At 43.8% G+C, this 15,995-nt stretch overlaps 1 protein-coding gene across 1 annotated transcript in view; it reads left to right on the top strand.

Annotated features, from left to right (window-relative positions):
- The window catches only part of PKDCC (protein kinase domain containing, cytoplasmic), an 84,982-nt gene extending 83,211 nt beyond the window's left edge, over positions 1-1,771 (top strand). The window contains exon 7 of the mRNA XM_069608485.1: positions 693-1,771. Within this exon, the coding sequence (XP_069464586.1) occupies positions 693-778 (86 nt within the window). The 3' untranslated portion in view covers positions 779-1,771. The remainder of the gene's footprint in view (positions 1-692) is intronic.
- The last annotated feature ends 14,224 nt before the right edge of the window (positions 1,772-15,995 follow it).

The raw sequence follows: 15,995 nt of genomic DNA, 5'->3' as shown, positions 1-15,995 counted from the left end.
CCTAGCTATTGGCCATCTTTTGTTCTTTCTCACGCAGACCGCAAGGCGAGGCCTTGCTATTGGCCATCTTTTGTTCTTTCTCACGCAGACCACAAGGCGAGGCCTTGCTATTGGTGTTCTAGATTCTCATGTGTTTCATTAGGAAAAGATCTGTGACACAGGGCACACATGTGCCATGACCAAATAAGACTAGACAAAACCACACACACACACCCACTATGGCACACAAGAAAGGATTTAGGAAAGCTACCAGATCTGTGTGGGCTACTGATACATCGCTGTGGTATATAACATTGCATTATTTTTTCATACCGAACATATTACTATAAAATCAAAACCCAACACATGAAAACTAGACCAAATTAAATGTAATTTGCGATCGATATCAAAATGACCTCATTTAGTTGAAAATGAGATCAGTAAACTTGTTTTTAATGAAAGTGATACCATTTCATGTACATTAGTGTACGTTTTGTTTTGCACTACAAGAGGTTCTGACCACATTCACCCACCGGCTCACGATGGCACGATTAGACATGTTTTTATCACACTCCAGTAAGCAATTCAATTGTGCAGTACTCCTTTGCAAAGGAACAAACAGAAAAAGATTGAGCACCTTATGTTTCTTTTCTTTCGATGGTGAACAATGGTGAAGGCTGCCGTTTCATCATATTTCTCTGCTATTTTTCTAGGTCGACATCTTGTTTACTTCAAGACGGGTTCCGGCCATCTTGTGCCCAATCCTGAGACGACAACATACGTGAAGGTTACAAGCTGACGGGTGCACGGGCTGTACCGGGCAACAGCAGGACAAGGCTGTGCATAAAACTGAGATCAACTGCACGGTGCAGTTGTGGATTGAAAGATAATTGCACTATTATTCGTTTTGCGCTCTAGAGTGTTAACTGTTCTCTTAACAAGTACCTAAACTACCAGGAGGAGTGTGCAATACCGCCACAATCTGAAAATGGGATATTTTGTTTTAAGAAAACAAATGATGCACTGTTTTGATCGGATTTTTGGTTGGAAAGCTGTGTGTGTGTGGCTTTTGTGTAGCGTGAAACCATCACACATACACACAAACATGTCGATGAAGCAAATTTCCCCATTCATGTAGCATATTTATTTGAGCAACCGAAAATCTTGCAAATTGTACGCCAAAAATCAGATGTAAAATGGAGGACAACCAAAGCGTGTATCCGCTGTTATGTAAAGCAACATACACCCGGTCATTTATATTTATAAAGGTATATGTATCCTACACGGATATCCGTTGGTTATGCTTATGAATGTAGCATAACTGAGTCGTATTTAAAATGTCATTGCGTGTTCTAACTAGGCAAAGCCGAATTTAATTTATTAATCATTTTCTGGGAGAATGCGTTTGTCTTCGCCTCTGGTCTGCTAAAAATATTCATCTCTACTAACTCGAAACAAGACAGTCTACAAGTTTCCTTGCAGTGGCGAGACATTTGGCGCTTTTATTGTTCATGTTTGCAATCAGATAGTTGATCCTCAATGCTGCTTTAACAATCACTGACGGCGGAGGAACAGCGGCCTTCACTAGTGACAAAATGGAAGTGAGTGACTATTTATAGGCATGGTGTGTCTAGAGTGCTTGCTTTCAATGAAAGCAATTAACCAATAATGCTAAATGTGACCATTGTCATGATGTTTTGTACAGTCGTTTGTACATTCAGATTTTCTTTTGTTACTTTTGTTTTTGTAAAATTATTTTTGTAAAAAATATAAATAATGTGGCTAAAATGAATTCGTGTCTGGCTCATTCTTACAACTCGAAGCTAATTGTTCCGTGCTTTGTCCCTGTGCTTACAGATGGTTGGGACCTTTGTGGCCAAGAGGCAGAAGGCTTTGGCTGCTTATCGTAGCTCAGGCTATGTGATTTCTGGCCACTGGTGCCAACAGACTGGGATGTCACAGCTGAGTGCACCGGAATCTGCTGTAGTGCGTGCTTTATAGTGTTTGAATGCTCTCAGGCGTGGGTGCATTTCTGCATTGTTGTCAGAGCTTTTGATTTAGTTCCTGGGTCCTCTTTTCAAATGCCTTTCATCTCTTTTCTGTTAAGTGCGCCTTTGATGTCTGAACAATATATCTGATCCAAGTAGGCGTGAACTAACTTTGCTGTTTCTATCACATGCGCGGCCATATTTGTTATGCAGTTGTCGCTAGAACACTAGCCTTCACATTTGTTATGCCAACCCACCCCAGAGAGTTAAAATTTTGGGCACTATTTACCCCTGGCAGGGGCAGACTGGGAAGGGGGACAAGGGGGAAATTGGCCCCCCAGACAGGCTGGGATATTGCTCTCTGGGCCAGAGCTGTAAAATGCAAAAAAAGGATTAAATAAAGACAATTTCCATCCTTCCTCAAATAGGCAGAGTGGTGAAAAGCCTGTCTGGCTTCTCTGTATATGGAGTGAATCAGTCGTCTTGATTTCGGAAATGTTGCAGGTTCGTCTGGGTGGCCTTCACATGTGGGCCTCCACATGGAGCGAGAATGGAGCCTATGCCACAGGCGCATTTTCATGCTGCCCAGTGGCAAAGTCCATATTTACATGACAGACTCGATGACTCCAGGTGGTAATGTTGGCTTCCGCTATGGCCCATAAACCTTTGGTCTGTTGCAATCCTCAGCCTGAATCCTACTTGCCAACGAAGTCAGCGCCCATATCATTAGAGACTGTAAGACTGGTGTACCTCTGTTCTGGTGAATTTCTTGATCACTTGTGAGTTCATTACAAAAAGAATTTAATAGCACCCCGAACAAACTAAGCAGGGCATTCAGAGTCGGGCAGATTGTTTTATGAAATACCGCTGGGAAAATTTGCTAACTCCGCCATTGGTATTTCGGATCCGGCCAATTCAGAGTTTGCAACTACGTGGGTGGCATTTCTGGAATGCCTCTGAAGTTATTTCAGAAATGCCATCTTCGTCGGTGGTAAAATGAAAGGTGTCCTTTTCAGCATTTTTACAGCCATTTCCACCTCTACTGTGAAGATGGAAATGGTTTATCTACAGTAGTGTTTGACACCACTACTGAACATTTTGTATGCACGAAAGTGTAAATTGTGTTCCTTTTTCGGCATTCGATGGGAAAGGTGGTGAGAATGTAGACTTCAGAGATGCCCTCCTTTTCCCCTCTTACCATGTTCCTTTGTAAAACCTTTAATTGTTTTGAAGGGAAGCACCTGCACTTGTTGAAAACACAAATCCATATAACAGGCCACCTTTACTCCCTCTCCATCACCAGATCCCAGGATGACACCTGTTGCAGTTGTAATATGCAGTGCAGCAAAACTTTACAGTAAAATGCAACTTGGGAGCACATTCAAAGCCATGTTGGCTTCCGCTATGGCCCATAAACCTTTGGTCTGTTGCAATCCTCAGCCTGAATCCTACTTGCCAACGAAGTCAGCGCCCATATCATTAGAGACTGTAAGACTGGTGTACCTCTGTTCTGGTGAATTTCTTGATCACTTGTGAGTTCATTACAAAAAGAATTTAATAGCACCCCGAACAAACTAAGCAGGGCATTCAGAGTCGGGCAGATTGTTTTATGAAATACCGCTGGGAAAATTTGCTAACTCCGCCATTGGTATTTCGGATCCGGCCAATTCAGAGTTTGCAACTACGTGGGTGGCATTTCTGGAATGCCTCTGAAGTTATTTCAGAAATGCCATCTTCGTCGGTGGTAACATGAAAGGTGTCCTTTTCAGCATTTTTACAGCCATTTCCACCTCTACTGTGAAGATGGAAATGGTTTATCTACAGTAGTGTTTGACACCACTACTGAACATTTTGTATGCACGAAAGTGTAAATTGTGTTCCTTTTTCGGCATTCGATGGGAAAGGTGGTGAGAATGTAGACTTCAGAGATGCCCTCCTTTTCCCCTCTTACCATGTTCCTTTGTAAAACCTTTAATTGTTTTGAAGGGAAGCACCTGCACTTGTTGAAAACACAAATCCATATAACAGGCCACCTTTACTCCCTCTCCATCACCAGATCCCAGGATGACACCTGTTGCAGTTGTAATATGCAGTGCAGCAAAACTTTACAGTAAAATGCAACTTGGGAGCACATTCAAAGCCATGTCGACTCAGCATCTTTCACTCTGTGTTTTCTAAGTGCAGACCCCATAGCTACAATTACCAGAAAGACCCAAACCACAGCATCTTGTCATGTTTGGTAAAGGCTGAATGGCAAATCAAGATGATCTACCATCTACATGTGAGCCAGGGCAATGGAAGGGGGTGAGTAGCAAGGCATAAGTGACTGAGCAAACAGATTGCGCAAAAGGGGAACAGAGGTTGTTTTAAAGTTAATTGCAAGGAAGTGGAGGGTGAAGGTGCATTGAGTATGTGGTTCAAAGGAAGGACACCAGATTTTGACCTGTAAGGAAAATACAGAGTGGCAGGTATATGTTTTGGGTTGTGGGTAGGCGGTAAACCAGGTATGGGTCTTTTTACCATGTCAGCTCCTGTTTGGCTCTTACAGTGAAGCCAGAATCCCTCAGTATGCTCTACCAATGAATTCTCTATCTTCCCCACCTCTTCACATTGCTCTAACAATAAACATTGGGTGGGGTGGCTCAGCACAGATGTAGCCTGCTGTCAAATTGCAAACTGGGACACGAGGAAAGCTAGGCTCAAATTTCACCGAATTGTATTATCCTCAACAAATCATTTTACAATTTCTGGTATGTAATGGAGGTTACCAAGGGCCTGGGTCTCTGTGAGACCATAAACATTGCTGAAAGATATGTTGCATACACAGAAAGGAATGCCAACAATTTCTACTATATATACTTGAGAATGTGTGGCCGAAGAGAGGTTGATATTGAGGCTATTTATTCTGGACATTGGGGCCACTGCATTGCAGGCTCTGGCCAGAAAATGGTACTTGCTTCCCAGGCCAAAAGATGTCAGTCCCCCCTGACCCCTGGATATGGGGCTGCGTGTCAGGAGGGAGGGACAAGGAGCAGAGCATATGGCATTCCCATAGACCCTCTGTCCCAGGTCACATGAGGTGGAGCGAGCATTCAACTTCTGTAGTGGCCATCTTGCATAAACGTAAACCTGTTGCGTCTCCAAAGAGGCTAAATCAGATTTTTTGTAATGCTGTTTCCATTCAATTCAGTAAGAATCTGGTGTGTTTGAAGGGTGAGAATGTGTCCTTGAAGAATCTGAATGAGTGATATGCCTATGCCCAGGGAGTGTACAGAACACGGGCCTCTGGGATCCTCCTGCCACAGATTAATTGCCAAGAGGGTGGAGACAGCCACAGACTGACAACCTCAAAAGTGTGGTTCCTAGGTATGGAATCTCTGCATCAAAAATACATCCCTCTTGGCTAATGCCCTAATCAACTCGAGGCTTGATTATTGTAACAGCTTGCTTATCGGCACCTCGCAATCTAATCTCGCCTGCCTGCAAACAGCACAAAATGGGGCTTTTGGGGCTATATATGGTTTAGCCAAGAATGACCATGTATCTACTTTTAGAAAAAAGCTACACTGGATCCCAGTCAGAGAACTAGACACAAGCTGCTCTCTCTGACCTGCAAAGGGCAGAATGCTGCTGCTCCTCTCTACTTGGAACAAAGAATTTCTCATACTCAACCCATCAGAGCCTTGCGCTCTAATAATTCATGCTCTCTATTTCAACCTCGCTTTCGCCTAAAAAAGTTCGGAGGCACTTGCTATGAGGTCTGTGCACCCCAGGAATGGAATATTCTTCCTCAGGCTTGTAAACTTTCATCCTCACTCCCGGCCTTCAAAAAGGCCATCAAAACACTTCTCTTTAACTCTGCTGATTAGTGTCTTTTCTCTCTCTCATGCCTGACCGGCTCCCTCTGATGTATCTGTTTGGTTTGCGCTCTGAGGCTTACGGGCATGTGGTTGTTGAAGAATTACAAATAAATAAATAAATCACCACAGTTCAGCCAGCTGCAGACACACCTACATGATCATCTTTTTTAATTGGATTAATTGTCATTGAATCCTTGTCTTACTGTTCCCCTTGATTCTCTGTCACCTGTGCTTTGTCTCCCTCACCCCACCTTTCTCCACTCCCATTCCCCTGTATTCTTTTTCTCTTCTCTGCACTTCCATTACTACTCTTTAGGTTCACTCTTCCTGTCTCATGTGCCCTGTCACTGTTCTAACTTCTTCTTCCACTCGCCATCTCATCTTCTTACCTTACCTATGCAAACTGCACTTCCTCTCTCTTTCATGCACTTTCTATTTTCTGTTCTCTTGATCCTGTCATTCACTCTCTCCTGGTTTGTCTTTCTAGCCCGGTCCTCCAATTCTGTGTCTCCCTCATATGGGGACCCTCCTCTCTATCGCTGCCTTACTCTCTCTGCTCTCCATCTCTTTCAATCTCTTCTCTTTATTTCAGCCTCATCTCATTCCATGCTAATATTAGATCAGTGCTCCACCGTGAAAGGACATATTTTTGCTATGTCTATTATTAATGTTATGTGTCTGCAAACACTTAACTTGCAGACTTTGTTTTTAGTTTACAATAAATTACTGGGCATGTTGGGCCCAAGAAAGCAAAAACAAATGGGAAATGGGGGTGCACAGATCTTCCTAATGACTCGTTCAGAGCTTATTATTTCATTAAACATTCATCTCTAGAAAACTCAGTATTCTATGGTGATTGCTTCAGGTGCAGGTGGGCTAAAGTCACAAGGCCACTTGGGACAAGAAAACAGCATAAAACCAGAACTATGTATTGCTACACAGTGAGCCCAAATGCACTTCTTAGGGTACCGGTGCCCAAATTATGGTTTGCACATGTAGCCTCACCGGAGTGGAGGCCATTAAATCTTAATTTCATCAAATAAATCACTATACTGATCAATAGAAAGAACAGATAACTTCACAGACTTCAATACATATTCCATAAAACGTGTACACCTACTGGTGTTTAATTATCAATTGTAAAGAATTCCCAAAGTCATTCTTCGAAATTTATATCATCAAGAATATTTTTACATGTTATATATGGTGGGATATAAAGCATACAAGCAATACTTAATTACAAGACATAGTATCAACAGACTTGAGTATTTACAGAAATTCACATAATCAGTCTTTTATAATAATTCATATATCCAAAAAAGCTTTTCTGGATGTTAAGACAACCAACGCGTTTCGGATCATTGATCCATCTTCAGGGTTAGAGCTTCAGTGTTCCTAATCAAAACGATTCCTTAGTGGAGGCCCTACAGGGTAATAAGAATGAATATTTTTATAGAGATGTGGGCAGACTTGAATAACTCTCAAATATTCAGTTAGTAATCAAAGGAACAAACCTCAACCAAGAAGAAGTGGGGGCCATACCGAGGACCTAGTAATAATCATAAGAGATAATGAGTACCGGAGTACATCTACATAGTACTGGTGATTGAACAGAGGTATATGCAAATTTGTCAATAAAAATAATAGAGGGGTAGCCAAACCTACTCACCCAGTCTAGCGGCAATACTCCCAAGAGACTGGGCTTCAAAAGATTGCGGTCGGGTAAAACCCTGAAAGAGGTGAAATAATCTAATTAGAGTGAATGTCAAAAGTAAGTATCGCCGGTGCCCCTTACAAGCCTAAATCAAGCAGGATTATAAACCAAATACCAACATAAATGGCGCAGGAGTGATGAAATTGAATAGTCGGGGACCCTTAGAGAGTCAAAAAGCATGCATAGCGCTGGAGAGATGAAATAACCTCCTCCAGCATAAAGCCCTCATGTAGTCATCTATGTGAATGACCCTAGTAAGAACTAGATTCTTGTGTTTATAATTCCCAGTGACAAGAGGCTTCAGTTCAGTGTAGTCCAACATATATCTAGTGAAGCAGAGCGCGCCATACACACTCACCAGATAGACAAACATGTTAACTCTAAAGCGCGTATCGCTCACCAGATACACAGGGCTCACACGTGAACCAACCGCAGCAAGGCGCACGGCTCGAGTGGGCGATGTATATGGTGTCATCATGGCAATCCTGCGCACGTGTGCCGGGAGCCAGGGTGACGGCCATCTTGGTAGGCGAACATCGCTAACGTCGTTGTCAGGACAACAGCTGTCAGATCCTGCAAAGTCGTTTCGCCGGTGTCCGTAATAAGAGTATCCACTGTGCCGGTCCTATGTGAGCTGCTGGATACGCAAATAAACATAGCCCATCAGTACTTGATTCACCATGAGGTGGACACTGGGAAAGAAAATAAATCAAGGTAAAAAATTCTTATTACAACCACACTTCACAGTCTGGTCCTCTGGTCGATCTGGGGGTATAAACACGGTACAGGACAAGACTTAGTCCGTCAACATGACGCCCTCGCTGCTCACAGCTGCAAGTAGCGCTGATGGCAGAAGATACGTTCCAGGACGTATAAACAAGTATAAACAAGAGCGTGCATGGGGGAATGACCACGGTCCAAGGGAAACCGTGGTGTGCCCCCACGACACGCCTCTATCCTTGGTATAGTCATTACTAATAGGGGCAAGACCCTAGTGCTACACTAAGTGGAAGTAACCTGTTCATTACTCATTACCCTGCTGCGCCTCTGGTGTTCCTCTAGAGCCCTGGGTAGAAAGCCAAAGCTGAGTTCATCACACTCTAATATTATACAGTGTCATTATTCAAAGCTTCACATACAAAAGCATACTCAAGATCATTCAAAGCTCCAGTAACCTGGCTAATCCCTCATGGAACCACATTATCTATCATTTTGTATTCTGAACACATCGAACGTTAGCTTGTTAACTCATCACTGCCCAGCTGGGCATCAAATGACATACTTGAGCTAAAATTAAATTTACTAGACTGATTTCACAACAGCAAAACACTTTCATAATGTAGTATCAGCATGAAGGTTACAGGAACAATATCTATATCCGCAAATTTCTTTCATATTTGCACATCTATACAGAGCAGAGACTGTTCAGAAGTCATAACTGACAACATCTAGGAAAACCCAAGGCATAAGCATTGCCTGTACATTTCATTATTTGCGCATCATAGGGTGCTCCCGGACATATCAGTATGAATGTTATACAAAGCACATCAAGTCGAATTCTGTATACATGCCTCTAGGGCTTAGTGAGTCCAGAAGCTCAATCCACAGGATTTCTCATTGTAATAACTTGCGCTGTACATCACCTCCCCTGCTACCGGTCATTACTTGCTCTAGGGTGACACATTTTAGCTGTGCAATAGTGTGTCGTGCTTCCCCAAAGTGTATAGCTACCGGGGATTTCTGGCTCTTAGTACGGATACTGGACTTATGTTCCGTCCACCTTATTTTCACTTTTCTGGTGGTCATCCCTACCTAATAAAAAACTGCAGGGGCATTTCAATGCATAGATCACATTCTGTGCATCACAGGAGCAGGAATGTTTCAGCATAATCGGTTTCCCTGAGTGGGGGTGTGCTATGTTATTGCCTCTAATGATGTTCCCATAATGTTTGACAATTATGGCATGGAATAGTGCCCTTGAATAGACCCAATGTGTGGGGGGATAGTACTTCCACTTTGACTAAACTCTTGCGCAATGACCTGCTGTTTCTGTATGCAAATGTCGGGGGTTTCTAAAACAGTTGTTGCAATTGTGGGTCCATTTTCAACATGGGCCAATTCTTTTGTATTGCCTTCTTGATCTTCATAATCTGCATTGAGTAAGTTGTAACATACACTAGTGATTCACCAGGTTTGGTTCGTTTGGGCACAAGCAATGTCTCTCGATTAATCTCTCTAACTTTTCCCAACACTTCAGAAATCATAGCAGGATTATAGCCTCTTGTCATGAACTTGGTTTCTAACAGGGAAGACTGTCGTTCGTATCCGGAACTATCCGAAATATTCCTTCTATAGAGTAAAAACTGGCTTACAGGGACACTCTCAATAGTTCTCTAGGGGCTGGTGGCCAGCAATAGACTATTCCGATCTGTCTGTTTTGTATACATTCTGGTTTCAAGTGAAGCATCACCCGCATATATCTCCACATCCAGGAAGTGAATCACTGTACTGCTTGTTTCAGTTGTAAACTTAATACGAGGGTGCATCTCATTCATCATTTTGTAAAAATCCTGCAGTTCTTCTTCAGGACCCGCCCATATACCAAAGATATCATCGATATATCTAACATATCGAGAGATGTCTCATCCATCTTGGTGATGATAAAATATGTTCATACTCTAGGTAGTACATGTAGGCGTTAGCATAGCATGGTGCCATAGCGGCTCTCATGCTCGTGCTGGATGTTTGCAGAAAAAAACGGTCCTGAAACTTAAAGAAATTGTTCATCAGAACTACTTTCAACAGGGTATGGTCAAAGAGTCTGTCACCATGGCACCTCTCGGATCTTAATAACAGCCATTCAATTGCTTCTAAACCAGCTTCAGGTGCGATGTTAGTGTAGAGTGAGGTAATATTCATGGTGAACATCACATCTCTCCCTTTCACAAATTGCACATTGTTCAATTTCTGCAAAAAATGCCCAAGAAAGCAATCATAGCACCTTTGCAGTGCTTTTCGAGGTGGCTGTATAAACATGTAAAACTGCACATTAACCTCACCATACTCACTTAACTATGCCACAAATAGTACTTAAAAACTAAAGAAAATCTGCAAAATAGTCACTGCCAACACTTAACATTAATAATACAGGTAGCAAAATGACTTCTGAAATACCATAAGACAAGTACTGAATGGGTGGGTGATAAACGTGTTATCCTCCTTTAACGACAGCGCAGATCTGTGCTCTGCAGACCGTAAGTCATTCTTGTAGTAGTCTCGGTGTCCCTGCTCATGTTTCCATTCGTTAGCTTTAACATTGTGCTGCCTAATGTTTTCATGAAAGTATGTTGAAAAAAATATGGCTTCATGTCTTTCGTCTCAGCCTCTGATTACATCTCAGTCCTTCTTCTTGGCCTGCTTAGCTCCTTTCTATGCCAGTGTTTGTTTACGTTTGTCAGTCTTCTGTGTCTATGACTGTGTTGGCATTCTGACTGTGGAAAGCAGCCTGTCCTGCAGTGTGCATCAAATCTGCTCTGGGTAGGTTTTCACCTTGTCTATGGCACTTCCTTGATTATCCACTGACAAATATGCTTGAGAGTTGCCAGTGTTGGCTGCAGCTTGACCTGAGCAGCCAACTCAACATCAAGTTCAGCATTATACCCCAAGTGTGGCATGGCCTTCTCTTGGATGAGTTCCTCCTTGCACTATGTGAATCCATCAAAGTAGTGTGCAATATTGATGGCCCAAGGTAACCAGCAATGGTTGGTGCCCTGTGGGAGGCTTACATTGAAAGCAAAAGTGCTGGGATGTATGCTGTGAATGTGTGAGGCGAGTGAAGGTGACACTAGGTGGAACCAAAATGTTGTTGATGGTTTATTCGTTACTTTTGAATCATGATTTCATCCTCTCCCTCACTGAGAAAATGGCATCACTGGAACAATGGGCGACGATGTCCGCTGATTTATAAGAAAGGAGGGTTTTAATGATATTCTGGAGTAATGTATGGTGGAAGGCTAACAGCATAAGGTAATGTTAGAAAGTTGAATGTCTGGAAAATATGAGGTAACTTACAGGACTAATGAACACTCCAATCACAACACAAAAAAGGACACCCTGTAGTGTCTAAGAGGCACACGGATATAAGGTAACATGTCAAGGGAATCGCCAATGCATATAAAAGTGACCAGCCAGCAGCCCCTTTACCTGGATCTCTGGTATCATCAATCAAGCAGCAGCACACTGTAGGTTTCTCTGAGACAGCTACTGGCCCAGTATGAGAAGAGACAGAGGGGCGTCTATCACAACAATGATATGACCCTAAATCAGTGAGGGGAAAACCCCAAAGGCTTTGATGCATCTTTTCATTCGGACATTTTGCCAACAAGGTTACCATCCAATCTGCTGTCGGGGGGAAATTCTGCCGGGGTCGGCCGGGCCGTCCGCAGACCTCCGGGCAGGGAGGCCCCAACTCCTCCCGTATATCCCAAAGGAGATAGAGTATGAGACACACACAAGAAGCAATGTGACTCTGCTGTTTATTAAACACAAACGGCAGGGATGGGTCAAGGATCATACGCGTCTGACCTGACACACACACAATCGTGGGGCTCGCAGGCCCTTTTTACAGTAGTATGACGCGCTACCTGTGTCACTTTAGAAAATGAACAAAAAACCTATCGCCACTCTTAATTGGTTGCTCGAGTGGTAGGGTTAGTATAGCATACGTATAGAGAATAATATGAGTGGCCGAGGGTTAGTCAGGTGATATATCTGGGTTGTCCCTACAATTAGATACATGAGAATTGTTACATGAAGACTCCTAATGATTGGTTGATGTTAATGGCGTTAGTGATAAGAGCCCCATGTTCTGATTGGTGCGCCCGTGAGCTTCCCAGCCTGGGACCATCGCTGTTCCCAGCTCTCGGTGTACCTGCAATTTGCAACAATGTTTCACTATTGGTACATGCAGACAATGTGAAGACTTATTCATGAGCTGGACGGCCGACTACTCCCACCGTTGCAGATGTCCATTGATCCTTTCAAGTGTATCTGCCTGTGTCTTGTAACGAGGGATCCAGACGCCTCCTTCCTCCTGGGTTTGGCATCTCCTCAGGTTCGGCTTGGTCACGTGGGATGGGACCGTGTTTGAGGCAGAATTCTGCACAATTAATATTGTTTTTCCACTGTGTGCCTGGTTTAATTGCAGGTGCGACTTTGATGTTGGTGCGCGGCGTGCGAGGTTGCAACATCGTGCCCTTGATGGTCTGCTTTTGGATTGTGGGTTTGCAACATTACGACCTTGGCTGTCTGCTTTCGCCAGGCTCATTCTTCAGGATCAGCAACCTGACTCTTGTTCTGTTAATCGTCCACGGGAGCTCTTGCTTGCGGCCTACTTAGGCCTAGTATATAGGTGGAACCGTCTGGTGCACAGGCGCTTTAGGTTATAGTCTCGTATTGTCTTATGACCAGTATTGTGTCTTTGTTATAATTCTCATTACGGCACCTAAGTGTAGGAGAAGCGTAAGCAAGCTCTTTAGATGAGTTCATGGTGCGTCTTGCGTTTCTGCATTTTTGAAAGCCTATGTGGAAAATAATAAAGATGCACGTCCGTGAGTATGTCTGTCGCCTACGTCATAGCACTGAGTATATTCTTCATGTAGACTGGTGCGGGAGTGTCCAGTGTGTATGTTGGCACAGGTGTGCTATCCGTTGGCTAGGTCGTCATGGCATCTCTAACGACGTATAGTTTTAGTCCAGTTGATCCATGCCGCAGGCATCGGCACGGGCAGGGCGGGCTGCTGGGCAGGCAGATGGACACATCCGTATGTTCCTGTACCAGGGTATCTGGTCGTCTGGTAGATGGGCAAACTCTTCTCGTGGCGGGTGCTTGGGCCGTGAACCTTTAGGCCAGGCGCGAGAGGGGAAAGAGGGGAGTCTGTTTTTCCATTTTCCCACTTCAGTCCCCCCTCTGGTCGACTTGTCGACCACAAACATATCCTTTTCGTTATCTCCTCTTACTCTCCACACTTTAGTTATTCCTCCTAAATGTCCATAATGCTTAACATGATCTTCAAATGACCAATATATATACTCACAGGCTCCTCCAGGAGTACAGTATACCCACTTCCCTATGTAACTCCTGGGGTTTCTTGGGTTCTCGACCTTCACCGATGGTGGTTCCAGATGGTTGGTGATGATCTGGTTGCGCAATTTCTCTCTCTCTTGTATTATTATGCCTGTGTGTTGGCCGTCATCTGCTGGCATCAGTGGGTGCATACCGACCATTTCAAGCAACTCGTCAGTGGTGCGTGCCTTCCGGGCTTTCCAAAATCTTATTATGATCAGGGTAGCTCCAGCCAAAATAATACAGCCAACTATAATTTTCAGTCCATCTGACAGCCAAGATGGCATCCAAGACCATAATAGCGAAAACCAGCTCTCATCCTTTTTCACACCCTTACTTTCATCCACCATTTTGGAGTGTAACTGGGCCAGTTGTGAAACTGCTTCTGTCAATGTACCGTTGTCAGCATCGTTGGCAGGAATGAATGTGCAGCATGATTGTCCTATCTTTGCGCAAACTCCTCCTTCCATGGCAGTGAGGAGGTCCAATACATATCTGTTCTGCAGTGCTACCATCCTTATTGCTCGCAGCTCTTCTTTTATTGCGTTGAATCCGTTTACTGTAGAATTGATGGTCATCATGAGTTCCCATCTAGTTATCTGGAGCCATTTTGCGTTTGCGTAAGCCTGCAGTCCCGGATGGATTATTGAGGAGAAGAACATTGCTGCTCTGCTGAATAGTCTGTGTTCTGGCGGGATTGAAGTGAGTGCCGTTTCCGACCTTCCCCATAGGTAATTTCCTGTCAGAGGTTCCCCTTGTCTTTTCCATCTGTTTAGGACAGTATAATTGCCGTTGGTCCTGTTTCCTGGCTCCCCCTGAGGCGGTGCAGATCTCTTATTTCTCTTGTCCCCTTCATCCATTTTGGGAAAGTTTGCCACATTCACATGCTTCTGGGGTACCACTAGCGATGGTACATTGACGTGCACCATCGTGCATACACCATTCCACAGAGGGGGCAGCGTGTGATATGCCTTTTCTCCACAGGCCCAGTAATGGTCCATTATCACTGCTGTTCCTGCTCCCCCCTCAGGTAACTCCGTCAAGCTTCCACAATTGGTGTTATATCCTACGTCCACCTCTCCTTTATGTTGGTAGCATACTTTAGGCGCAGTCAACGGCAGTATTGTTATCGGGTCTTCATCCGTTTCTACCCATGTGAGCATGGGCACGTATTTGATCCAAGTCGTCCAACATCTGTGGTTGTGTGCATCGATAGTTGAAATAGTTTCTTTTGTTACCATGTTGCTGCCAACCACTCCTATCTCCCATTTGTTGTCCAAGTACACTTTCCCCGTTATCGTCACCAGTGGCCTCTCCCAGCATCCTAATTTACCAGGGACTTCAGTGGCGTACCAATCACATGATAAGTACTGCAGTGTTACTTTCTTTGTTTCTCCTTTTGCAGGACCACTTGTTATGTATCTAAATGCTTCAGCATGTAAACTGCTCTTGTGGTAACTCAAATAAGTCTTGAGGAAGTTGTTTTCGTATGGGTATGAGTCTCGTGTTTTCCACGTCATATGCACCACTGTTCCTTGAAATCTTCCTTTCGTTTGGAACAGTGCCAAGTATATTATGCACCGTGCCGTTTTTTCGTCTATTTCTGTGGCAACAAATGTTCGAGAAGCGCTCATGGCGTATGGTATTAATGAGCAAACGTAGCAGCTGTCTTCTGTTGTCTGCTTACCAATGCCGGTCATGTGTTGATACCATATGTTGTTTGAGACGTGTGCTGAATCTTGTATATAATTGTCAATACCTTTATTATCTGAGTATGTGCTGCATTGTACTCTATTCTGCTTGTGCGCAACTTTGCTAATATCACCTGACGTAACACCTGTTGCAGCTGGGGATGGGGGTGTGTTTGGTTTGGGTACAGCAATAATATTGGTAGCATAGCTGTACTGCCATACAGAGGCAGCTACGAACCCGGTGATTATCAAAACCCCTATTACCTTTATTACATATGCTAATTTCACCGGCATTTTGCTCTTACCTTGCTGCAGTCCGGCAGCAAATTCTTGCGATGTTAGAGTTGCCCGCCTGAAAATTCTTAATATGCTGGTTAATGTTAGTTGTTAAGCTCTCCCTATCAAATAGTCATTCAGTGCCCAGGCGAAGAGCTGTTCCCACGCTACTCTGAGCGATCTATCTCTTAGGGCAGGTAAGTATGGGTGGAGGTGGGGCATCGAATATTCTATGGCCAAAAGGAACGCTGTGTAGTAAACTCGTACCCTTTTCCTTTTCAGGTACGTTGGCCTTTTTATTTCATATACAAATTGGTGTGACAATTCTTCTGAGTAATTATCGTCTGAGGGTACCATCTACTC

Source organism: Ambystoma mexicanum, chromosome 4q, assembly GCF_040938575.1.
Source record: "Ambystoma mexicanum isolate Mex_15411 chromosome 4q, UKY_AmexF1_1, whole genome shotgun sequence".
NCBI classification, from domain to species: Eukaryota; Metazoa; Chordata; class Amphibia; order Caudata; family Ambystomatidae; genus Ambystoma; species Ambystoma mexicanum.
Note: the sequence above shows the minus strand (reverse complement) of the source record. Positions and strands in the feature narration are given on the sequence as shown.